Source organism: Nicotiana sylvestris, chromosome 6, assembly GCF_000393655.2.
Source record: "Nicotiana sylvestris chromosome 6, ASM39365v2, whole genome shotgun sequence".
Classification (NCBI taxonomy): domain Eukaryota; kingdom Viridiplantae; phylum Streptophyta; class Magnoliopsida; order Solanales; family Solanaceae; genus Nicotiana; species Nicotiana sylvestris.
Window position 1 is genome coordinate 2,586,090 of NC_091062.1, and position 20,937 is coordinate 2,607,026.

Sequence of the window (20,937 nt, forward strand, 5' to 3'; positions counted from 1 at the left end):
ATTGATAGAACTAATATGGTAAGTTATCAATTTTCCATTCCATGAAATAAATTCAAATAATTCAAGAATTCTAGTAATGGATCTACTGTCTTGTCAATAATGTCAAAAATCCAATCTAGAAAAAATAAAATTCATAATAAGTTAAAATCCATAATTCTCAAAAAGATTGATATAGCAATCAGAGAAGAATTCACATGGACTATGCCAAATTCTTAGATTTGTGTCACTCTTTATTGTTCGGACTCTCCAATAATGTTGCCGCACCCGTATCGGATCCTTCAAAAATATACTAATAACATTTTTGAAAAGTTCGAATAACATAGGTGTCACTTATTAGCATCTAAACAAAAAGAGGAACATTTTTAGGCAGTTTTCTAGAACTTACCGCGAGCTAAATTTAATAGTCCAGCTGGTTGGCTACCTAAACATCTTTCATGAAATGACCATGCATGAAAAAAGTCCTAAATTCACCATGTTTTCCCACAGCTTTCTTGAACTTTTATAGCTTAATCTCATCTCATATCAATAACTCAATTGCTAGAGATGAAATTCAGAAGAAAAGAAGTTCAAGAAAGCTGTGGAAAAGCATGATAGGACTTCATGTAAAAATAGTAAAAGTATATATCTTCAAATCTTCATCACTTCAGATCAGAGGCGGAGCAGGATTTGGAGTTTATGAGTTCGGATTTTCAACCAGTTTAAGCTACTGGGTTCTAAATTACTAATTTGTATATATTCAATGGATTTCTCAAGACAAACACAGGGTTTGAACCAAAGCTACCGGGTTCGGCCGAACCCGCAACCGCAAGGCTAGCTCCGCCCCTGCTTCAGATCATCATTAGGAATTATAAGAAATAATAATATTGTCTACAAGTAGAAGGAAAATAGCAATGAGGGAGGGTAAAGGAAGCTAGGATATGACACAATAAAGAGAGGAATGGAGAGAGAGTTGTGAAATGAAGTGAAACTAGAAGTAATGCCCATACAAACTAAACAAATTTTCAAGGACCACAATGGCATATATAATTTGTGAAAGAAACTTTATAGAGAGGGTTTCAAATACAAGTGGCTACAAAATGCGACTACGTGATTTTTTTCCATCTGTCCAAGTTTTAGTAGGCAAAATTACTTGACATTTGTGTTTGTGGTTGTGGTTGCTCTTATGGTAAGCAACCTCCACTTCCAATCAAGAGGTTATGAGTTCGAGTCTCCCCAAGAGCAAGGTGGGAAGTTCTTGGAGAGAAGGATGTCGGAGGTCTATTTGCAGAGGCGGATCCAGACTTTGAAGTTTATGGGTTTCTATAACGATTTCACATTATTAATTGGGTTCACAATCAAATATTTATAGATATTTAATGAATTTTTTAATACATATACAAGGACCGTGCAAAGTTACTGGGTTCCCGGGAACCCGTACGCTACCCTCTAGATCCGCCACTGTCTATTTGGAAACAGCCCCTCTATCCTAGGGTAGGGGTAAGATCTGCGTACACATTACCCTTTTCAGACCCCACTAAGTTGGATTATACTGGGTTGTTGTTGTGTATATATATTCAATGAAATGACTGAGATGTGTACAAATTGACGGTTTAGATACTACTACTATTGAAAAAAGAGAAAATGATTCAAAATACCCCTATATTATTGAAATATTTTAATTTTATCATCCATTTTAACTTGGGGCATTAATATATGCCCTTATCATTAGTAAGTTATCTCGTATTTATCCTTGACTCTACCGAAGCTCCAACAAGAATTATGATAGAGGGAAATTTTAGGCCATTATCAAAAGTAGAACAGTAAATTTGAATATTTTTTGTTTGAGTATTTTAACATGTGGAATCCATCCAATTTTTGCCGAAACTCTATTAAAAACAAGGGGAATATAAAATTAATTGCCAAAGATAAGGTTTATATAACCTCAAAGCATAACGGAGAGTAAAATTAAAAATATTTCATATAACAGGTGAGTAATTAATTTAAATCTTTTCTCTTTAAAAATATAGAGGGTAGGGTAGGGAAAATATATAGGTTTCATTTTTCCCACATAACGCCTAATTTGCTTTTATATGTGAGTGCGCAGTGGGGCAACTGAGCCAACGTTACATGGGGTCTTAAATCTTGAATAAAAACAAAAATCTTTATATCAATGTTTTTTTTTTCTTCTTTTCAAATATGATACTCCATATTTTTTTAAAAATATTTAAAGGTTAAGCCAAAATCATATAATAAGAAAAAGGAAAGAGAAGAAAATAAGGGTATCCCATCTCCATCACACGTTACCATGTGGGCAAGATGTTCTTTAATTAATTTATTTTTGGAACAAAAGGTATGGGAGATTTTATGGTCCCCCAAATTTTATTTTATTTTGCATTATTTAAAAAAAAAAGGATAGTGCAGTGCACAAAATATTTTGTATTCACGCAGTATCTGTAGAAAAACCGCATCGCAAGGAGTATGATGTAGGCAGCCTACTTCAATGCAAGCATTAGTAGCTGATTCTACGGCTCGAAGCCACAACCTATAGGTCACACGGAGATAACTTTACGGTGTACAGTCAGACTTCTATATAACAATATCCCTATATAACAACAATTCACTATAAAAGCCAAGCTTTTTTGGAACCAATTATCATGTTATGTTATAATATATGTCCTTTATAACAACATTTTGCTATAACAACCAAAAATATTCGAAACAAACGAAGCTGTTATAGAGAAGTTTCACTGTATATATTATCATAGACTTAGAAATACTAGAATATATTATCTTAATGTAATACACATGTTGAGGATGTAGCTTTTCTGTTAAGGTATTTTGATCACCAAAGAACTTTATAAGAAACGTTTCCAGTTGTATTATGATGCATAGTATGTATGAAATTGGGTAAAAGATGTGACTACAAGATATACATACATATATATAAACTAGTTTCTTGATTGCACGTATTATTTCGTACAAACAGTAAAAAAATTAAATATTATTAAAACATGTAAAATATTATACCAAAATTTCAAAAGAAAAAAATACAAGCTAAAAATAATAAATAATTTTAGAGATGTAGTGTTAAACTCAAATTGACTCGATAGCTCTGAGAAGATCAATAATTATATTTAGTTAGACAAATGTATTTTATCATTATTACTACTAGAAATTCTGTAAATACCGACCAAAAAAACCTACCAACTTTGGTCGATTATGGCCAATTACCGACCAAAATGCGACCAAATACGTTTGGCCGATTTTGATGGTCGTTTTAATATACCGACCAAAGTTGGTCGGAAATTACAGACCAACATTGGTCGCTCAATTAAATTCAAAAAAACAATATTGCAAAAAAATCGACCAAAGTTGGTCGGTATTTTAATTATGTAATCAAAAGATTCACCATCTGGGAATCGAACTGGAGTGTGTACTGTGGCAGAATACTATTCTACCACTAGACCATTGGTGCATTTTGTTTTAAGATTGTCTTATTTTTTATTTATACTCTTTAATTGTATTTTCACACGAAAATAACCGACCAAAGTTGGTCGATTTTATTAAAAAATAAAATTACCGACCAAAGTTGGTCGGTTTTTTAAAATGACCGGTCGAATTTACCGATCAAAGTTGGTCGGTTTCTTTAATATTATTTTTTATTTATTTTAATTGCAAAAACCGACCAAAGTTGGTCCTGTCACGACCCAAACCAATGGGCCGCGATGGGTGCCCGAGTCCTACCTGTCAAACACCCCTAAGCATGCGTCTAGGATATAAACCTGAATAACATCTGCTGAATTACGAGAATAATATACATGAAGGAAACCTGTCCAAAAGGCATATGTACATATATGTGCAAAATACGTAGGGCGAGCCGACAAGGCTGCTATAGACAACTATATACCTCAAAAACTGGAAGTCGTCAAGGCCACATACTATCCAACTAGGCATACTGTCTACAGACCTCTAATAGAAATACAACTGTACAAAGACGGGACTAAGCCACGTCATACCCATATATATACAAGCATTTTGTACCAAAATCAAAAGCAACTCCGGATCAAGTGGAGCACGCCAACTCTCGTTGATCAAGGATCCTAAAAAGGGGGTTGTCAACTTGCTTACCTACACCTGCGGGCATGAAACACAGGCCACATGAAATAGGGTGTTAGTACGAAAAATGTACTGAATATGTAAGGCATAAAAATCAGTACGTAACAAGACATAGATGAAATATGGAATAAAGAAATCCATATGTAAATCTGAAAAACTTTGTAAATTTTGAAACATTTATAATGCCATGCACATGCATATAAATATCGTGTCATGCATAGGTATAGGTGTACATAATATCATCAAGCCTCTGAGGGCATCCCATCATATCGTCTCGGCCACTGTGGGAAACATCATCAACATATACCAACTGATCAGGTGGTGGTGCGTATATAACGTCGTAACCTTTTTCCGTATCCCATATAAATATAATATACATATATACGCGTATATAATGCCACCTGGCCATGGATCAATGTACATGTATAAATGCATAAAAAATACTTTAATAAGATTTTCTCGGAATGCCATAAACTCAATATTTCCTTCGGATAAATTTTATCAAATACGTATTTTTCAGAGACCCATGAAAAGAAGATATAATAATAATTCACATGGGGAATCAAGAATATAGACACCCCTAGTATTTCTATGAATAGAGTCATTTATGAAAGTTGCATATTTTGCTCGTTTCATTTGTATCGTATGGATCATGCCAAAAGAAAGAAGGGATAGTTTTAACATACCTGGAGTATGGAAAATCCGTATAATATTCTCGGAAAAAATTACACCGTACTCCTTTAGAACCGCATTTTTACATTGCTATGATTCTAACAATTCTTGTTGGAATTGTTTGGTTGCAGGTTTTTTTATTGAGATCTTGCTGGATGGAGCTTGAACCGTGATGGCTATGAAACAAATTATGATTTGAAGATGTCTTGAATATGATATTTGGAAGAAACAAAGTTTTGTAATGGTATGGAATCAAGTTTTCATAAGGTCTTACACGTAAGTGGTCTTATGATTCTAAATGGACACTAAGCCTACTATGACTAAGAGTCATAGGCCATATTAGTGGCTTGCTGCCACGTCTTATTTTCACAATTTAGTAATTAACTAGGTAATGTTCGATTACACGGTATTAACCAATTATTCGCATAATTAAAAATTATCTCAATTACTTAAAATACTACTTATTTTTAATATACTTTATACATCATACTATCGTATTCATATGGTACCTTGTATGGTATAAATATCGAGTATTGTCGCTCGACCCGTATTTTATCTCGAATCGGCCACCTTCAACGAAACTCGTTTTCTTTAATTCGTGTACTATTTATCCTTCATGACACTTATTTATCGCTTGTTATAAATAGCATAAATACATTAATCTCAAGGTAATCTCATCCCCAAGTCTACGTCGATTAACTGAAGACGAAACTTTAACGTACGAAGTCGCGAGATGTAACAGGTCGGTTTCTTGAAAAATAAATTTCACGGGACTCAAAAATAGTTTCCGACATTTTTGCGCCAACGAAAACCGACCAAAGTTGGTTGGTTTCGTAAAAAAAAAAATTAAAATACTTTGAAAAACCGACCAACTTTGGTCGATTTTTGGCCAGCTTTTTGACCGACTCGATTTTTGCCAAATTTCTAATAGTGTACATAAATTTAGTTGTTATGAGTTACAAACATATAATATGACCGTATATTTCACCTAATATTTCTTTGTGGATATTGTCCTTGAAGTTGTTCCATTTTGATGTTTCAGCGAAATGATCCGTGCAACAAATAAAAAGAGAAACTAATACTTATTTGTACATGATATATTTTTTTTAAAGAATGGAAGAATTAAATGTTTCTAAAATTTTGTGAACAATTAAGTAAGAAGCGACTGACAATAATAAAAACATAACAAATATAATTTTTTTTCATAGTTATGCAAAATTATTCAAGAATTTTGAAATATTAATTACAAAAGGTTGAGGGAACCAAAAGGTTTTGTACTTATTTGTGAAGGTATAATTTTTGAAGGGTATTATAGTCATTTAAGTTTATATGATTATTTTGATCTTTCACATTCAACTTTTGATCTTCATGCTTATAATATATGATGATATGATAAATAAGAAAGTGATAAGATGTCAAGTTTGTGTCTACGTATACAAATATATGGTGGAAGTGAGCTCATCTTTTCCAACTGGCCTATGAGATTTTGGCTTTACCATAAATAACAAAAAAAGGGAAAAAATAAAAACGAAGGATTTAATATAGCATTTTCGGCAAATGTCCAAATATATCCCTGTATTATGAGAAAATATTTAAATATACCCTTCGTTATATTTTGGATCCAAATATGGTTCTCCCGTGAGGGAAGGTCTAGTATACAATTTTATTCTTCTTGATCGAAGCTCTATCTCTCATTCAGCCCTTCGCAAGCTTCCTTCAAAAGGGGAGTCCATAGGCGCGAATACTCGGATTGGACTTGGAAACCCCCGCGGAGTTGAACACTGACTTCGGCCAGGAGATTGATAGAGACCATCCTTTGATTGAGAGAGCCAGAGCCCTTCAGTGGTACAAGGATATAAAATTCCCAATGGGAGAGCATGCGCCCAGAGAAGAGAAGCGCTTAAGCAAAGAAGGTTGACTTGGAAGTTGTTCAGTTAGAGGAGGACGCCCCAAGCCAATGGTGACCGAAAAGCATCCCTGACGTAATACTATTGGTTCAAATATACCCCTCTTCTGTTAAGTTTGTCCAAAGTGGACATCCAATCCTAAATGACACTGATATTTGATGAGGTGGGTGGCATCCACCTCAGTGCCCCTAATCCATATATAAAAGACTAAAGTTTGAAATACAATATTTTTCTTGGTAGTGGTAATGGTGGCAAAAGTGGTGGAGGGACAGGAAATTTTAGTGGTGGAAAAAAATAGAAGAGAGAGGTAAAATGGGTTAAAGGCACAGGGTGGCAAGTCATGTGGCATCCACCTCATCAAATGTCAGTGCCTCGTAAGATTGGATGTCCACTTTGGACAAATTTAACGAAAAAAGGATATATTTGAACCAATAGTATAACGGAAGGGTATATTTGAACTCAAGGTATAACGAGGGGTACATTTAAGCCTTTTCTGATTGTACAGGGGTATATTTGACCCTTTTCCGTAGCATTTTACACAATAAGAAATTAGTTTTGTCACAAAAAGAAAGTAGTCATTGCTATGCAAATCCAAAGCTAGGATTTTGAGTTTGTGACTTCTACATTCTAAAATTAAAAGATAACTTACTGATGTTTGAATAAATAATTTATAATATCAAAAAGAATTTTAAATATAAATACAAAATTTAAATCAGAGATATTGGTTCTGCCAAACTAGTACTATTAGCTCGTCCTACTATTAGTCGGGTACGTTGATCAGTTTCGATTTATACAGCTTCTTCTTTTGTTTGTTTTTGGCACAAGTTGAAACTTTATTTAGTTTTAATTTATTTATATATTTATTTTACTGCTTATTGCAATAAATGGTTTAGGTAATTGTTCGTTAGAATTGTCGATCTCATTTCGCTTACAGATGTAAAGAGATTATTGTTAGAATTGTTGCAATAAATGATATAAAAGGTGAAGGGTTCATCAGTGGCGAAGCCAGAAATTTCCTCAAAGGTGTTCAAACTTGTAAAAAGTAAAAAAAAAAATCCGAAAAAAGATATTCAATATATGTTATATACATTTAAAATCTAATATTTTATTCATACACACAGTGTAATTTTTCGTAATAATGCGACGAAAGATAGTCAATTAGATCACTCTTAGCAAAAGTTGGCTTTGCCCCCGGAGCACACTATATATTGGGATTTCATCTATACATAGAGCTCGAAGACCTATAGTTAAAGATAAAAATAATTTTATTTATTCTATCATAACCTTTACTAGTCAGACGTTAAGTAGACTCGACCTATATAACATAACTTAAACAAATTATTGAATTTACAATCTAACGTAAGATTCTGAATCCGTCTCTGATTAACTTATTTATTGTAAAAGGAGGTGTTAGTTTTTTCAGTTAGTGACATGCATGCATGAATAGTAAAGGGGAGGCAGTTTTTCTCTCGTGTGGTTGCCAAAGTCTGAAAGCAACTGACTGCACTTTCTGGAGGACAACACTGTCTTTCTCTGCACTCCTCTCTGCAATGGCGTACTCGTAAGTAAATTCACGTGTGCTCTGCATCCTGCAAGGCTGCAACTTTTGCACTTTACCTTACTACCATGAGAGAAACGGGTTCAGCCCAGAGGCGGATCCAGAATTTGAAGTTTATGAGTTTCCGTCGCAATCTCAAATTAATATCATAATAACTGGGTTCACAATAAAATATTTATAAATATTTAGTAAAACTTTTAATAAAAATATAAAATTTACGCAAAAGTTACTGGGTTCATACACTATACTCTAGATATGCCCTTGGTTCAACCTTTAAACTTTTAAGTAGTTTTTTTACATATAAATTTATATTTCTTGTCGAATATTATGGGTTCAAGTGAAGCCATAGCCAGAAGGCTACATTCGCCCATGAGTCCCACCCCTTTCTCTCTGCAAGAAACTTTTCTTTTCACAAACAAAAGATGCACCATGAAACATCTCTTGAATTATGACTCATGATGGCTGAGCTATGATTTTAAGGCAAAGTGAAGTTTGGGATTTGATACATAAAGTGGTAGTAGTTGCAGCACGAAATACTAACTTATTTTTGCTCATTAACTTTGGCATATACACTACTACAAAAAAGGTCTTTGACGACGATCATTTAGCAGCAATTAGGTAATTGCCACTAATGAATTATTTAAGCTGAAATATTAGTGTCACATGACCATTAGCCAGTAAAAGATATCCTTTAATGACAATAAAAAAAATTACCACTAAAAATCCCTAATTGAATTAAATTTTTTATTATTTTAACTTTCCCTCCGTACAATCTTTCTCTCCAATTTTTTGGGACAAGAAATTACATTCCCTCCAATTAGAAAACCCTCCAATTTAAAAAAAAAATAGGAAAAACCAAACCCTATAATTAGAACGATATAGAAGAATGACGCTAGGAAAACCTGCGCGTTAACAGTATCGCTGTAAAAGCCTCTGCCCTGCCATGGTCTCCGACCATCCCAGGTCGATCTCGATCGAGTTACATATAATTTTGGGTTGATGTTGCTCAATTATTATCAATCTTCGCTGTCAATCTTCTCCCTCTCATTCGTCTTCAACTTTTGTTTTGTGTAAGTTTCAAGAATTATTGCAGAAAGCCTTTGTCTCCTTCAACAAATCGTATCTTTCAGGAGTTCCAGGATAAGTATGCTGGAACTCCAGCAAAATATGATGGAGTTCCAGCATAAGTACACTAGAACTCCAGCGTAATATACTGGAGTTCCAGCAAGTATAATTGTCCCGTATAATATACTGGAGTTTGGAGCACCGGTGCTCCAGTCTCCAGTATATTATACTGGAGTCAGCAAAGTATACCGGTCCAGCATAATATGATGGAGTTCATACACAGGTGCACCGAACTCCAGTATATTATGCTGGACCGGTCTCTGTTGCAGCAAAATAGTGGCTATTTTTCATTGACTTCGTAAACGCTGACTATTTTTGAATTACCAGTTCGAAAACTGACTATATCGTGGTATTTTTACATAAATCTCTGACTAGGATAATAGACTCCTAGAAAGCAAAGACCTTACTGTCCCGTACTCTCAATGGCCCCAACTAGACTTCTTTTTTTCTAGTACCTTAAATAGACTAATAGATAGACTAAATACATGCTAAGAAGTCCATGCTCTAAACTAAGGCCACTTTAGCCCACTAACACCTAGCTAGAAATGATAAAATCTCAAGGATGCACAATATAAATTGGTCAAGTTTCTCCAAATGCAAAAGTGTTTTTTTTTTAAGTTTGAAATGTTTTAGCCAAGCTTTTAGAAGAAAAAAAAGTATTTTTGAGTAGAAGCAGAAGTAGTTCCGGAGAAGCAAAAAAAAGCGGCTTCTCTCCAAAATCGCATTTTGAAAAGCACTTTTGAGAAAAATACACTTAGAAGCACTTTTTCAAAGTTTGACCAAACATTAATTGCTTCTCATAAATGTTTTTCAAATTAATTAATCAAACACAAACTGTTTCTCATCAAAATTACTTTTGAGAAAAGTACTTTTGAAAAAATGTACTTCTAAAAATGAGCTGATTTTTGAAGCTTGGCCTAACAGACTATAAATCATTACAAAAAGAAAGTATGTTTCTATGGATCTTACTTGATTTTAAAATCAATTTGATTTTTCTGGAAGTAGCCTAAGAATTTCCCGCTTATTACTCTTATAGAGCGAAAGATTCAGCAGTATTAATTCCTTGAATAAAATCAAACATCCTCTTATTTTCATAAAAACTTCTTCTAAACTAAGATTCTATCTTATAGTCCCACATTCAAAGTCAATAAGAAAAAAAAAAGTAATATATTTAGGGATTTCTTAATGATGTGACACCTTTTTGAAGAAAAAAAATCCAGTTCCGATCTGACTCAAAGCGTGCAATGTTAATAATGTCTTTTAAGTTAACTTAACCAAGTTGACAACAGCTACATATGAAAGAAGAACATGTATATATATATATATATATATATATAACTCTCAGTACAATATTTCATATGTTTGGCTAAAATACACTTTGAAACAAAGAGAAATAATGTGGTCCCTTGCAATAAGTAGCAGCATATATAATTCAAGAAATGGTATTAGCATATACAATATTCCAAAAAGAATATGATAATACCATTTCTTGAATTATACATGCTGCTACTTATTGCAAGGGACCACATTATTTCTCTTTGTTTCAAAGTGTATTTTAGCCAAACATTTGAAATATTGTACTGAGAGGCTAACAGAATTACCTAAATTAACTAATTTTCTTCCTTCACCTACGTTTGTTAAAGTGCGCGCTCCTGCCACCACACTTTGATTTTGAAATTCCATCTTAAATTTTGCAATTTCTCTTTTTCACATTTTCCATCATACGTCCAATAGTTTAAATTATTCAAGATAACCATCTTTTACACTATCGGTATAGTTTAATAAGTCATGTGCTAAGTGATCAACTTACTCTTACGGTAAACAGTTATCTATAGTTAAAGTTTTTAATAATTTAATTGTGAGAATATACTTTATACTGTATGGATATAAACATTAGACAGATTCTACAAGTAATAACAATATCTTGAGTTCACCCAGACATTATTTGGACTGGACTATAAGTTGTGCCTAATATCAGCACGTAGAAAAATTATGTATAACTAAAGGTAAGGTTAAAATAGCACGGGCTAGCTAATTTTCGGACTGGTCATTCAAAAATAGCTAGCGTTTGCAAAGTCATTGAAAAATAGTCACTATTTTGCTGCAATAGGGACCGGTCCAGCATAATATACTGGAGATCGGTGCACCTGTGTATGAACTTCCAGCATATTATGCTGGAACTCCAACACGCGGAAAGTTCCAGCATAATATACTGGAGATTGGAACACCTGTGTATGAACTTCCAACATATTATATTGGACCGGTATATTATACTGGAACTCCAGTATATTATGCTGGAGTATTTTCCGGATTTTGAACAATGTTTTCGTTCAAATTTATCTTTACATGAAAAGTGGCTAAATTTCAATTACTTTTGAAACTATGACTATTTTTGAACGACCACTTGTAAATCTGGTTATTTTCTAATTTCTCCCAGAGATAAGTCAACTATCCAAGCTTGTTGGGGCACCATCCAGAGAGATTGGGCTTTGTTGAACAGTTTTGTGAAGCAAAGAGTTTTTGGGCCTCAATCTTGTTGGGTGGAAAATAAAGGAAAAATGACATAGTATAGCCGCTCTCAAAATAATAGTCGAAAAATATATATTTTTTGTATATATATATACATACATTATGTATGTTATACACAAATTATATAAATTTTATACACTTTTTCGGCTACCAAATATAAATAATTTATGGCGCAAGCTAAAAGTAATAACATCCCGATAATAAATGCCCTTAGTGTCCAAATTCATTATGGGCAAACGTGATCTAACAATGTGGCGGGTTAGAATTTGAACTTTTACAAAAGGGGAGGGGGGAGGGGGGGGAGTAAGTGGGAGGTTGAGTGAAGAATCCATTAATCCAAACCAAATCAATCTATGCATGATAGCTACGCAAAGTATCGATGCTGTAATAGAGTTTTTTTTCTTTTTTGGTTTCCTATTCGGGGTCTGGTACCTGCTTTGGGACCCAACTAATTCAGATTTGTGCCGAAAAGTCCGATTTTTGGGGTAAAATATTGCCTACTAAAGGTGATTTTATACCCAAAGCTCGCACTCAAAATCTCTAACTAAAAATGAAGAAGTATTTATTACTCCGCCACAATCTTATAATAGAATCACTTGGGGAACACTTTATTGTTTCGTTAAAGTCCACAGGAAAACGTTATTTGGTAAATGCCACTAAAAATTAAGTAGGGAGTATATACACCAAGTGACAATTAAAATAAGAGAGATTCTATCAAACATTTACAATGTATTCCAAGTATTACTTTTTATTATTCTGAGAATTGCTATGACTGATAAACTAATTTATAAATGATCATATTCACTTAACTTGCTTGAAAGAGAATAAAAGAAGAAAAATATGAAACTTTGCAGGTCATATGATGTTATTATCTATATAATTTTGTATATACCTGCTGGCTCCAAATTATTACTTATTTAATTTTACAAATAATTGAACATGAAAATTAAAGGAAGATTCTTTGCCTAGGTAAAACGCATTCCAATTTGTATTTTACTCTCAAAGAGGTAACCTTTTCCAATCAAAAGTTTTTTTTTTTTTATATAGTATTGATGATCTCCTCTTTATTGGTATTATTATACTAATATTATCGGTCCACCAAAAGTCACGGGTGGATTATAGATACAAGAAAAGGCATTTTAAAGGAAAATGAAAGAAATCCCAATGATGTCAAGAAAATAGGAGACCAAAATGGGACTACAATATGCCTAATAATCGTCAAAATAGCACGGCGGCCTAGTCAGTTTTTGGACTGACAATTGAAAAATAGTCAGCATTTCAAAGTCATTAAAAAATAGTCATTATATGCCAGCATAATATGCTAGATTATGAAACTCTTGCGTATAAACTTCCAGCATATTATGCTGGAATCTCACGTGTAAAAGAAAATCAATAATCACCACGCAAGAACCCCACACGTTGTGTAAAGTGCTTCCACCAAAAAGAAGTAATAAAAATTAAAGAAAATCAACAAATTAGTATGCAGGAACCCCACACGTTGTGAGAAATATAATCATATGGTACTTTCTGTACTTTTAAGGTTTCCGTTAAAGATTTAATTTATATACACCAGCATCATTTAAAAAAATTACACTATCATAAAATTTTGAATTGCTATAGTCGATAAATTAGTTGATTTCTGTCTTACTAAATTAGGATTATTATCAGTTAAGAATTCGCCCCTCTACCCTTCTCTATTTTTCCATTTAAGCACAACTCTCCATCTCTATCACCTTAATATTCCTCTTTCATTTTCTTTTTCCTCTACCCCCATTGAACTTCAAGAACTCATAAAGCAAAAGAAAGATGTCGACATTACTAAGCATTCTTTTCTTAGCAATTCTCTTCATTATTGGCCTTATAACAACGATTTTAAATTTCCCAAAAGAAAAATTCAAAACATGGCTTCAATCAATTTCTCAAAAATCTCCACCTCTCCATGAGAAGAGCATAAGTACAACATGTTCAACCTCAAGAAAAATGGATGAAAAGAAGGTGAAAAACAGCAGCATCAAAAGCACAAGCTCTAACAATTACAACAAGCTTGAATTGAGAAGTATTTTTGCAACTTTTGACAAGAACAATGATGGTTATATAACCAAGCAAGAATTGAAGTTATCTCTAAAGAATATTGGGATTTTCATGGAAGATAAAGATATCGTTGATATGGTTGATAAAGTTGATTCCAACAAAGATGGTTTAATTGATCTTGATGAGTTCTATCAACTTTGCCACACTTTCTTAGGGATAGAAGCAGTGAATGAAGGAGAAATGAATGAAGAAGAAGAATCAAACAGAGAGAAAGATCTTAAAGATGCTTTTGATGTATTTGATTATGATAAAGATGGATTAATATCAGCAGAAGAATTGAGTAAGATTCTTTCATCTTTAGGGTTGAGACAAGGGAAGAAGTTGGATTATTGTAAGGAGATGATAAGGAAAGTTGATGTGGATGGAGATGGAATGGTGAATTTTGATGAGTTTAAAAAGATGATCAAAGGTTGTGGAACTCTTGTTCCAATTTCTTAAGCAATAATGCAAAATTAATCTTCCTTTTCTATATCTTCTCAAGGCTTTTCAAGAAACCAATATTGAAGAATGACCTTTGTTGCAAAAGCTATACAAATCTCTAGTAGTCTCCATTATGGTTTGGTTAGAAAACCAAAGATATTTGTGTGCATGATAGACATATTTAGTTTCTCTTAAAACTATTTCAAATTAAGCTGCTTCTGTTAGCAATTATATATGACTCTTTCCTCATCTTTTTTAAAGCTGGTGTCCGACCAGCTTGCATGCATCTTGAAAGTTTGCACAAATTTCATCGATTACCAGGCCACACAATATTTCTTTTGTTTTCATGATCTTTCTTGTTTTTTTTCCTTTCTTTTTGTCCTTTTTCACCCCCTGGGTTGGGGGAACCGATGAATATGTAGGAGAAGGATCAGAAGATATGACAACTGACCTGGGTCTCCATTCAAGTATTGATCTAATATGTACACTTGTTCAGCACTTGGTACTAAATATTTACCTGCACACAGCCACACAGTGTTTACATCAAGTCAAACAATTAAGAGTTACAAAATTAAGCGGAAATACATGTCACTTAATCATCGTGTATGCAAGACAAGTGTCTAGCATTTATTCGCTTAATGTAAATGGATAAGAGCAACTACAAAGGATTTGACTCCTGTATCTGCTTGTGATATATCAAAGTGTAGACATAAGAGAACCTTTTAACCTATGCTAAGTTCAAAATTTTATGAACGTTGTGCCCCCAATCCCTTTCCCCTTGTCCAAGAGAAATGGGTCCCTTCTCTTTTATAAGTTAGGCAAAGTAAAAAGGTTATATTAAATAGCAATCTTTACTTACAGTTTAAAGTGATCATCAGAACACAACTCAGCGACAAGGACAAAACAAGAACTGGGACACTTCAGATTACTTAACAATGAAGAATTTATTAAAGGAAAAAGGTTAATTATTGGAGCGATGGAGGAGTACCCAGAAAGTGACGTACAAAATGAAAAAGAAATCAAATCGAACAAAAAACTAAAGCATAGAAACAATGTGTTAAATAGCTTTTTTATCACTAGGAGAAGCCCGGAAATGTATGAACTTCGATTCTAATTGAAATAACTGGAGAAAAACAAATAAAAATTTGTCTATAAATGATACAAGTACCCTTTCGCTAATAACTGCAGCAGCGCACCTTAATCAAATAAACATAAGTTCTAGCTTAATATTATCGCTAGAAGACACTTGTTACAACTGTGATAATAGGACATTACTGATGCTATCCTACAGATTATGCAGCCAATAAGGACATGATACATACTAAAAGACATCAGGATTGAAACGTCCAGGAATAGAGTTGCTTTGTTGAGCCTGCTTGAGGTGCATTGAGAGAGCATAGTTATTAACCTGACGACATGGAAAGGTAACAATCACTACAGTGTCATACATGAGAAGTGGAATACCAAGAAAATGATGCAAAATCAGATCATAAATCCGGACAAGCAGCTAACTGTCATGGGTGCATTATAGTTCGTAATAGAGCACACTAAAATTGGGTTGACCTATCAGATGGACTAAAAGGGAGCCCTTTCCTTCTACTTAGAATGTATGCACAAGCATATGTGAGTAACACAATTTCAGAAGGGATTTGCATTCCCCAGTTTCATATGAAAAATCATGCTTTTAAAGAAATGAAAGCAGATTTGATCCATTATCCTTTTCCTTTTCTTTAATCCTTTTGATATTTGGTCACAGTGAGGATGAAAAAGAGTGCAAAGCAAATGCAATGAATTTCCAGCCAAGAAATGAACAAAAACATCATATCAGATTTTATCTCACCTCAAGGGTTCTAAGCTGCTCCTGGTACTGAGCCACCGACTGCTTCAGCTGATTCAACTCGTGCCCTCTATCCTCGAACTCCTTCTGACGCTCATGCTGGATGGCAACTGCTCGCTTTAATATAGCATTCTCTTGTATAAGAGCTTCAAGCTGTTGCTTCAGCATTATGTTCTCCTGTTATCACCACCAAAATATAAGCCTCTGATTTTTTTATTTACAAAATTCATTAGAATAAGATAGAAGTAACAGACCAGAATAAACAAGATAATTAATCTGGGTTATGGAACTATGCCAGCACACACACCCAACCCTCACAAGCATTGATTTTTATAAGCGAGAGGGGGAGGTGAAGGGGGACATGAAATGGCTAAAAAAAAAAGGAACACTACTAAATATGACAATCACCAAACCCAATCAAACACAAATGCTCAAGATCTAAACATCTCTCCCTTTCACAAGAAGTGTCTCCTTCATGTATATTTCATTCTTATTTTCTTCTTTCCTCTTATGTTTATGCAATTTGTTCTTTGCTACTTCCATTCATCCACCTGCTATTGAGGTCTCCAAAAGCAACTTTGCACTTAATGCCCATAGCAAGTGTAGACATGATAAAGAAAATAAAAAACAATAATATTAGCATTTAAGCACCTTGTGCATCCAATTACAGTAGTGTGAGCAAGTAAAATAGAAAAACAAAGATAAAAGAGATGTCAGGGTGTTTATAATGCGGGGAAAATAAAATTACTGAAAAAGCATTTGGAGACCACCTGCTGGAAATTGCAAGCTGTTGCCTCTGTTGCACGGGCACATATGGACTTCTCCAACACCTCAAGAGCTCGTGAGGCACGGGCTTTAGCATCATCTATATTTGACGCACTCATCATCTCTCTGACAAAGAGCTCCACCCATTCTGTACTGTCCATATGCACTACTTTTGCAGAAGATAAATCCTCTGCAGGTGTGGTCTCACCATTAGTTGTAGCTGTACCTGCAATAAAGTGAAGGAACTATGTCTATGTAAGGGGCAAAGTAGAATTGTGCTAAAAAATCTACATCCAGTTCTTCGGAAAACACCCAGTGAATGTAATAATACAGCTTGACAACATGGTGAATATCACTAACAGCAAGTGGATCAAGAAAGAGACATAAATTACACAATTTTCAGATGCACTCAGCAAAGCAAGGCTGGAAACAGTTTAACTTTATGATAGAAAACCTACTTCGTTAAGTCTTGCCGTCTTTTCATAACAGGGTCAGTTCTGAACCTATTTTGCATGAAAAGAAGCATATGGAGAATGCAGAAGTTGTATCCGTAATTTAACTCAATGATTGTCCGAGGACAAGATCAATATTAAGCGGATTGGCAACAATGTCTTTCAGGAAACAAGAAATTTTTGTTACGGTAAACTAAACAGCTTAGCCCTGACCAAACTTAACTGAATCACGAACAGCGAGTGCGTCAGTCTTGAATTAACACTTGATTCCCATATTGACTTGTCAAACTTTTTAGTTGAATCACAAGCATAAATAAGGTACTTTCATTGTTTAGTGTCCTATATAGTTGACACAATATTACTAGGCCCTTCACCATGACCGAAATAAAAGTAATTGAGTAATGTCTGTACAAACTAATATAAGGAATATGCATCAAAGGAAGAAAGTTAAGGACGTGAAGTTATCACACGAAGGGCCATGTTATTAGACACTTCAATAGTTAGTTGGGTTAAGATTTATAAAGTGGAGGTTCGTTTGCACATAAATCAAGGAGCAGACAAACCTCCACGAACTATATCAAGCAATAATACAAGTTTGGAATTCACAGAACAATAGCAAGATAACGAGTCAATAATATGGACCACAAGTGACCACATGCTCAATTTAAAGAGCACAAAAACCACCAATTGTGAAGCATACTTAAACGTTCACAATTGGAACATTTCCAAAACTGATAAAACGTTATAAAGCAGAAGTAGGTGAGCTGACAGGACGCTGACAAACATTTGGAAAACTGGAAAATCAATAAAGATAATCAGGTGGGCTTAAGCAGGAGCAGAGTTTAAGACAGATGAATGATGACATCACATGGATCTGCTGAGTATTACAAAAAGATCAACGGTAAGGCGTAGTACAATGAGTAAGAAGTTGAGAATTTTTTACACGTAGGTTTGACAAAATGATCTCAGTCAAGGCAACGGCCAAAAAGGGGCAAGAACATACCATCAATCAAAAACAAACAAACAAAATTCAACGTGCACCTTGAGTAAAAAACTGGCTGCTGGAATCCTGGGTAGCATTGGAGCTTCCCGCCACAGACCTCGGATTCTCACCAGATCCCAAGCGAAGCTCATTTAGGCTTTTGATAGCAGAATCTAGATCATCACCGCATTCTTCAAGTGCTCTCTCAACCCACTGAAAAATCAAGTCTCTAGGTTAAGTTTTCTCTTTTTAAGGTAAATCAAGAAAATTGTATCAAGTACTCAAGATATCTAATGTGAATAAATGCTTTAATGCCCAAAATCGACAACCTAGACATGGAAATTCTTTTAAATGAAAAAACAAATGTTAGCTTCGTCCACGATATCACAAGATGACAGTTATCAGAGTGTGTACTATTTCTGAATCACAGAATCAATAGGAACAGAGCGCAGATTCTAAATCCTACACCGCATGTCATTAAAACAAATGAAGAGTGGAATTTTGAATCTGCATCTATGAGGGATCAACTTAAGTAAAATTAACTCCACCAGTAGGAAACAAAAGAAACAACCTGTTTTTTCATTTGTGGTTATCTTTCCTTCTTTTTTCGTAACGTAACGAGGCTTTAAATTAGCTAAAAAGTTAACAGACACATTATATATGATATGCATCGAACGGAGCACTTTTTCAGTTCTTTTAAAGTAGAAAAGGAAATTTGGCATTTTGTACTTAATGGGTTCCACAATGTTTTCAGATGCTCAAAATCCTTGTTATGTTACAAGAGCAAAACATGACATGTGTTCTCAAAGAAACACTGTTTTTTTTTTAACCTCATAATCTTTAATTGGTTTGGTACCCTCATAAAATTTCCATCTTTCTTTCTTCTTTAGTCCACACCTAAAATTGGTGGATTTCAGGAATTCATTAATTCTAAAACACTTTAAAGTTGAAAGAATCTGATGACACAAGTTGTGCCAAGATTCTTTTTATTCTAGACAGTGAATCAATTATGCTAGCACCAAGTTCCTACAGTTCAAATTAGCAATATTGAGTGATACATCTCCAACTTAAAACTACAAACAGCGTATGAAAAACAATGTTTAAGACAATTATGTGGTTCAAAGTTGTATGTTTAAATAGTTCTCCAAACAGATAATAGTATGCAAATCTTCATCCAGTAAAATCAGTATACTCAGCACATTTCCATTTCCCACTCAAGTAAACAGCGTATGAAAGACAATGTTTAAGACAATTATGCGGTTCAAGTTGTATGTTTAAATAGTTCTCCAAACAGACAATAGTATGCAAATCTTCATCCAGTAAAATCAGTATACTCAGCACATTTCAATTTCCCACTCAAGTTATAACATCATCAGAATACATTAATAAACCTACGAGTTCCTATCCCACTCAAAAGATACTTCTACATCCCAAAACAACTAAATTAAGGACGTAGAAAGCATTTTTTAGCCAACAGAGCTTGTCCAATACTTTGTTTTTATAGAGACAAGTCCAATACCTTTTTTGAAAACATTGCTTGTCTAATAGCTAAACTAACAATGATAAATCAAGCATATTTTTCTTCATCATCAAGCTTTATCCAATAATTAAACAATAAAAATTGATGATTTTTACAGCTAAAAATCCCGAAACAATATGAAACACCAAACAAATTACACCGAAATTGCAACACAATAAAAAAAATTGATTGAAACAATTGAAAACAAGAAGAGCTAAACCTGTTTGTCCATATCAGGAAAGAGCATGAGAAGATGATCGAGTGCAGACGACGACGAAACCGAAGAACCGGAGAAAATATTAACAGCAGAAAATGAATGATCGGAATCAAAATGCGACCTCGCCGGAGAAAAAGACGAAGAGAAACAGCGAATTCTTTTCGGAACCGGCGGCGAAGACGACGACGGCGAAGACTGAAAATCCTCAAAAAAATAGTTCGATCTCTTCCCGCACAATATAGCAGCAGCAGACATGTTTTTCCTTTTTCAGATTTCTACTCTGAGTCGGAACAACAACAATTCCTCTTTCACCGTTCCGATCATGCAGATTTATATATATTTGAGAAAACAATTACTCAAATATTTTTAATATATTTGATAATTTAATAGGTTACTATTTGGGGCGTTTGGACATAAGAATTGTAAAATTTTTAAAAAAAAAAAAAGTGAAATTTTTTTTCAAGTTAAAATATATTTGAAAATTAGAGTTGTGTTTGGACATGAATATAATTTTGGGTTGTTTTTGAAGTTTTGTGAGTAATGTGAGTGAAAATTTTAAAAAACTGCTTTTTGGAATTTTTTAAATTTTCGAAAAATTTCAAAATATATTTTCAACGCTAATTTTGGAAAAAAGAAAAAAAATTCGGAAAAAAATAAAAAAAATTCTTATGTCCAAACGGGCTCTTAAAGTCATCTAAACACAAAAATATGGTTGAATTTCTAAAAAATTACGTGATTATATGTCCGTTTGTATACTAACCTATTTGA

General features: G+C 33.9%; 2 protein-coding genes across 7 annotated transcripts; one reads left to right on the forward strand and one right to left on the reverse strand.

Moving 5' to 3' along the window:
• Positions 1 to 4,089: 4,089 nt before the first annotated feature.
• LOC104213757 (uncharacterized) lies at positions 4,090 to 20,491 on the reverse strand. 6 transcript variants are annotated; one of them, XR_011400362.1, is made up of 7 exons: positions 20,173 to 20,491; positions 18,493 to 18,646; positions 17,005 to 17,225; positions 16,238 to 16,411; positions 15,720 to 15,805; positions 14,849 to 14,914; positions 4,090 to 4,113 (listed from the first exon to the last, which is right to left on the reverse strand). XR_011400362.1 is itself a non-coding variant. In XM_070147787.1 (6 exons), coding segments are annotated over exons 1-6 (888 nt in total). In that variant the 5' UTR covers positions 20,425 to 20,491; the 3' UTR covers positions 13,776 to 14,913. The 6 variants fall into 6 exon arrangements, 2 of the variants coding, with proteins under 2 accessions (XP_070003888.1, XP_009761603.1); XR_707747.2 differs by lacking the exon at positions 4,090 to 4,113 and adding an exon at positions 7,775 to 8,263; XR_707746.2 differs by lacking the exon at positions 4,090 to 4,113 and adding an exon at positions 7,775 to 8,271.
• On the forward strand, positions 12,038 to 14,444 carry LOC104213758 (calmodulin-like protein 3). Its single transcript, XM_009763302.2, has one exon. The coding sequence runs from the start codon at positions 13,693 to 13,695 to the stop codon at positions 14,413 to 14,415; it is 723 nt and encodes a 240-aa protein (XP_009761604.1). The 5' UTR covers positions 12,038 to 13,692; the 3' UTR covers positions 14,416 to 14,444.
• Positions 20,492 to 20,937: the final 446 nt, after the last annotated feature.

Excerpts from the sequence above, each read along its gene's own strand:
- LOC104213758 (XM_009763302.2), top strand. The coding sequence starts at position 13,693 with ATGTCGACATTACTAAGCATTCTTTTCTTAGCAATTCTCTTCATTATT.
- LOC104213757 (XM_070147787.1), bottom strand. The coding sequence starts at position 20,424 with ATGTCTGCTGCTGCTATATTGTGCGGGAAGAGATCGAACTATTTTTTT. Across the intron at positions 17,226-18,492 it reads CAGCCAGTTTTTTACTCAAG|GTACAGCTACAACTAATGGT; the intron begins GTGCACGTTGAA and ends ACTTTATTGCAG. Across the intron at positions 16,412-17,004 it reads CAGCTTGCAATTTCCAGCAG|GAGAACATAATGCTGAAGCA; the intron begins GTGGTCTCCAAA and ends TGGTGATAACAG.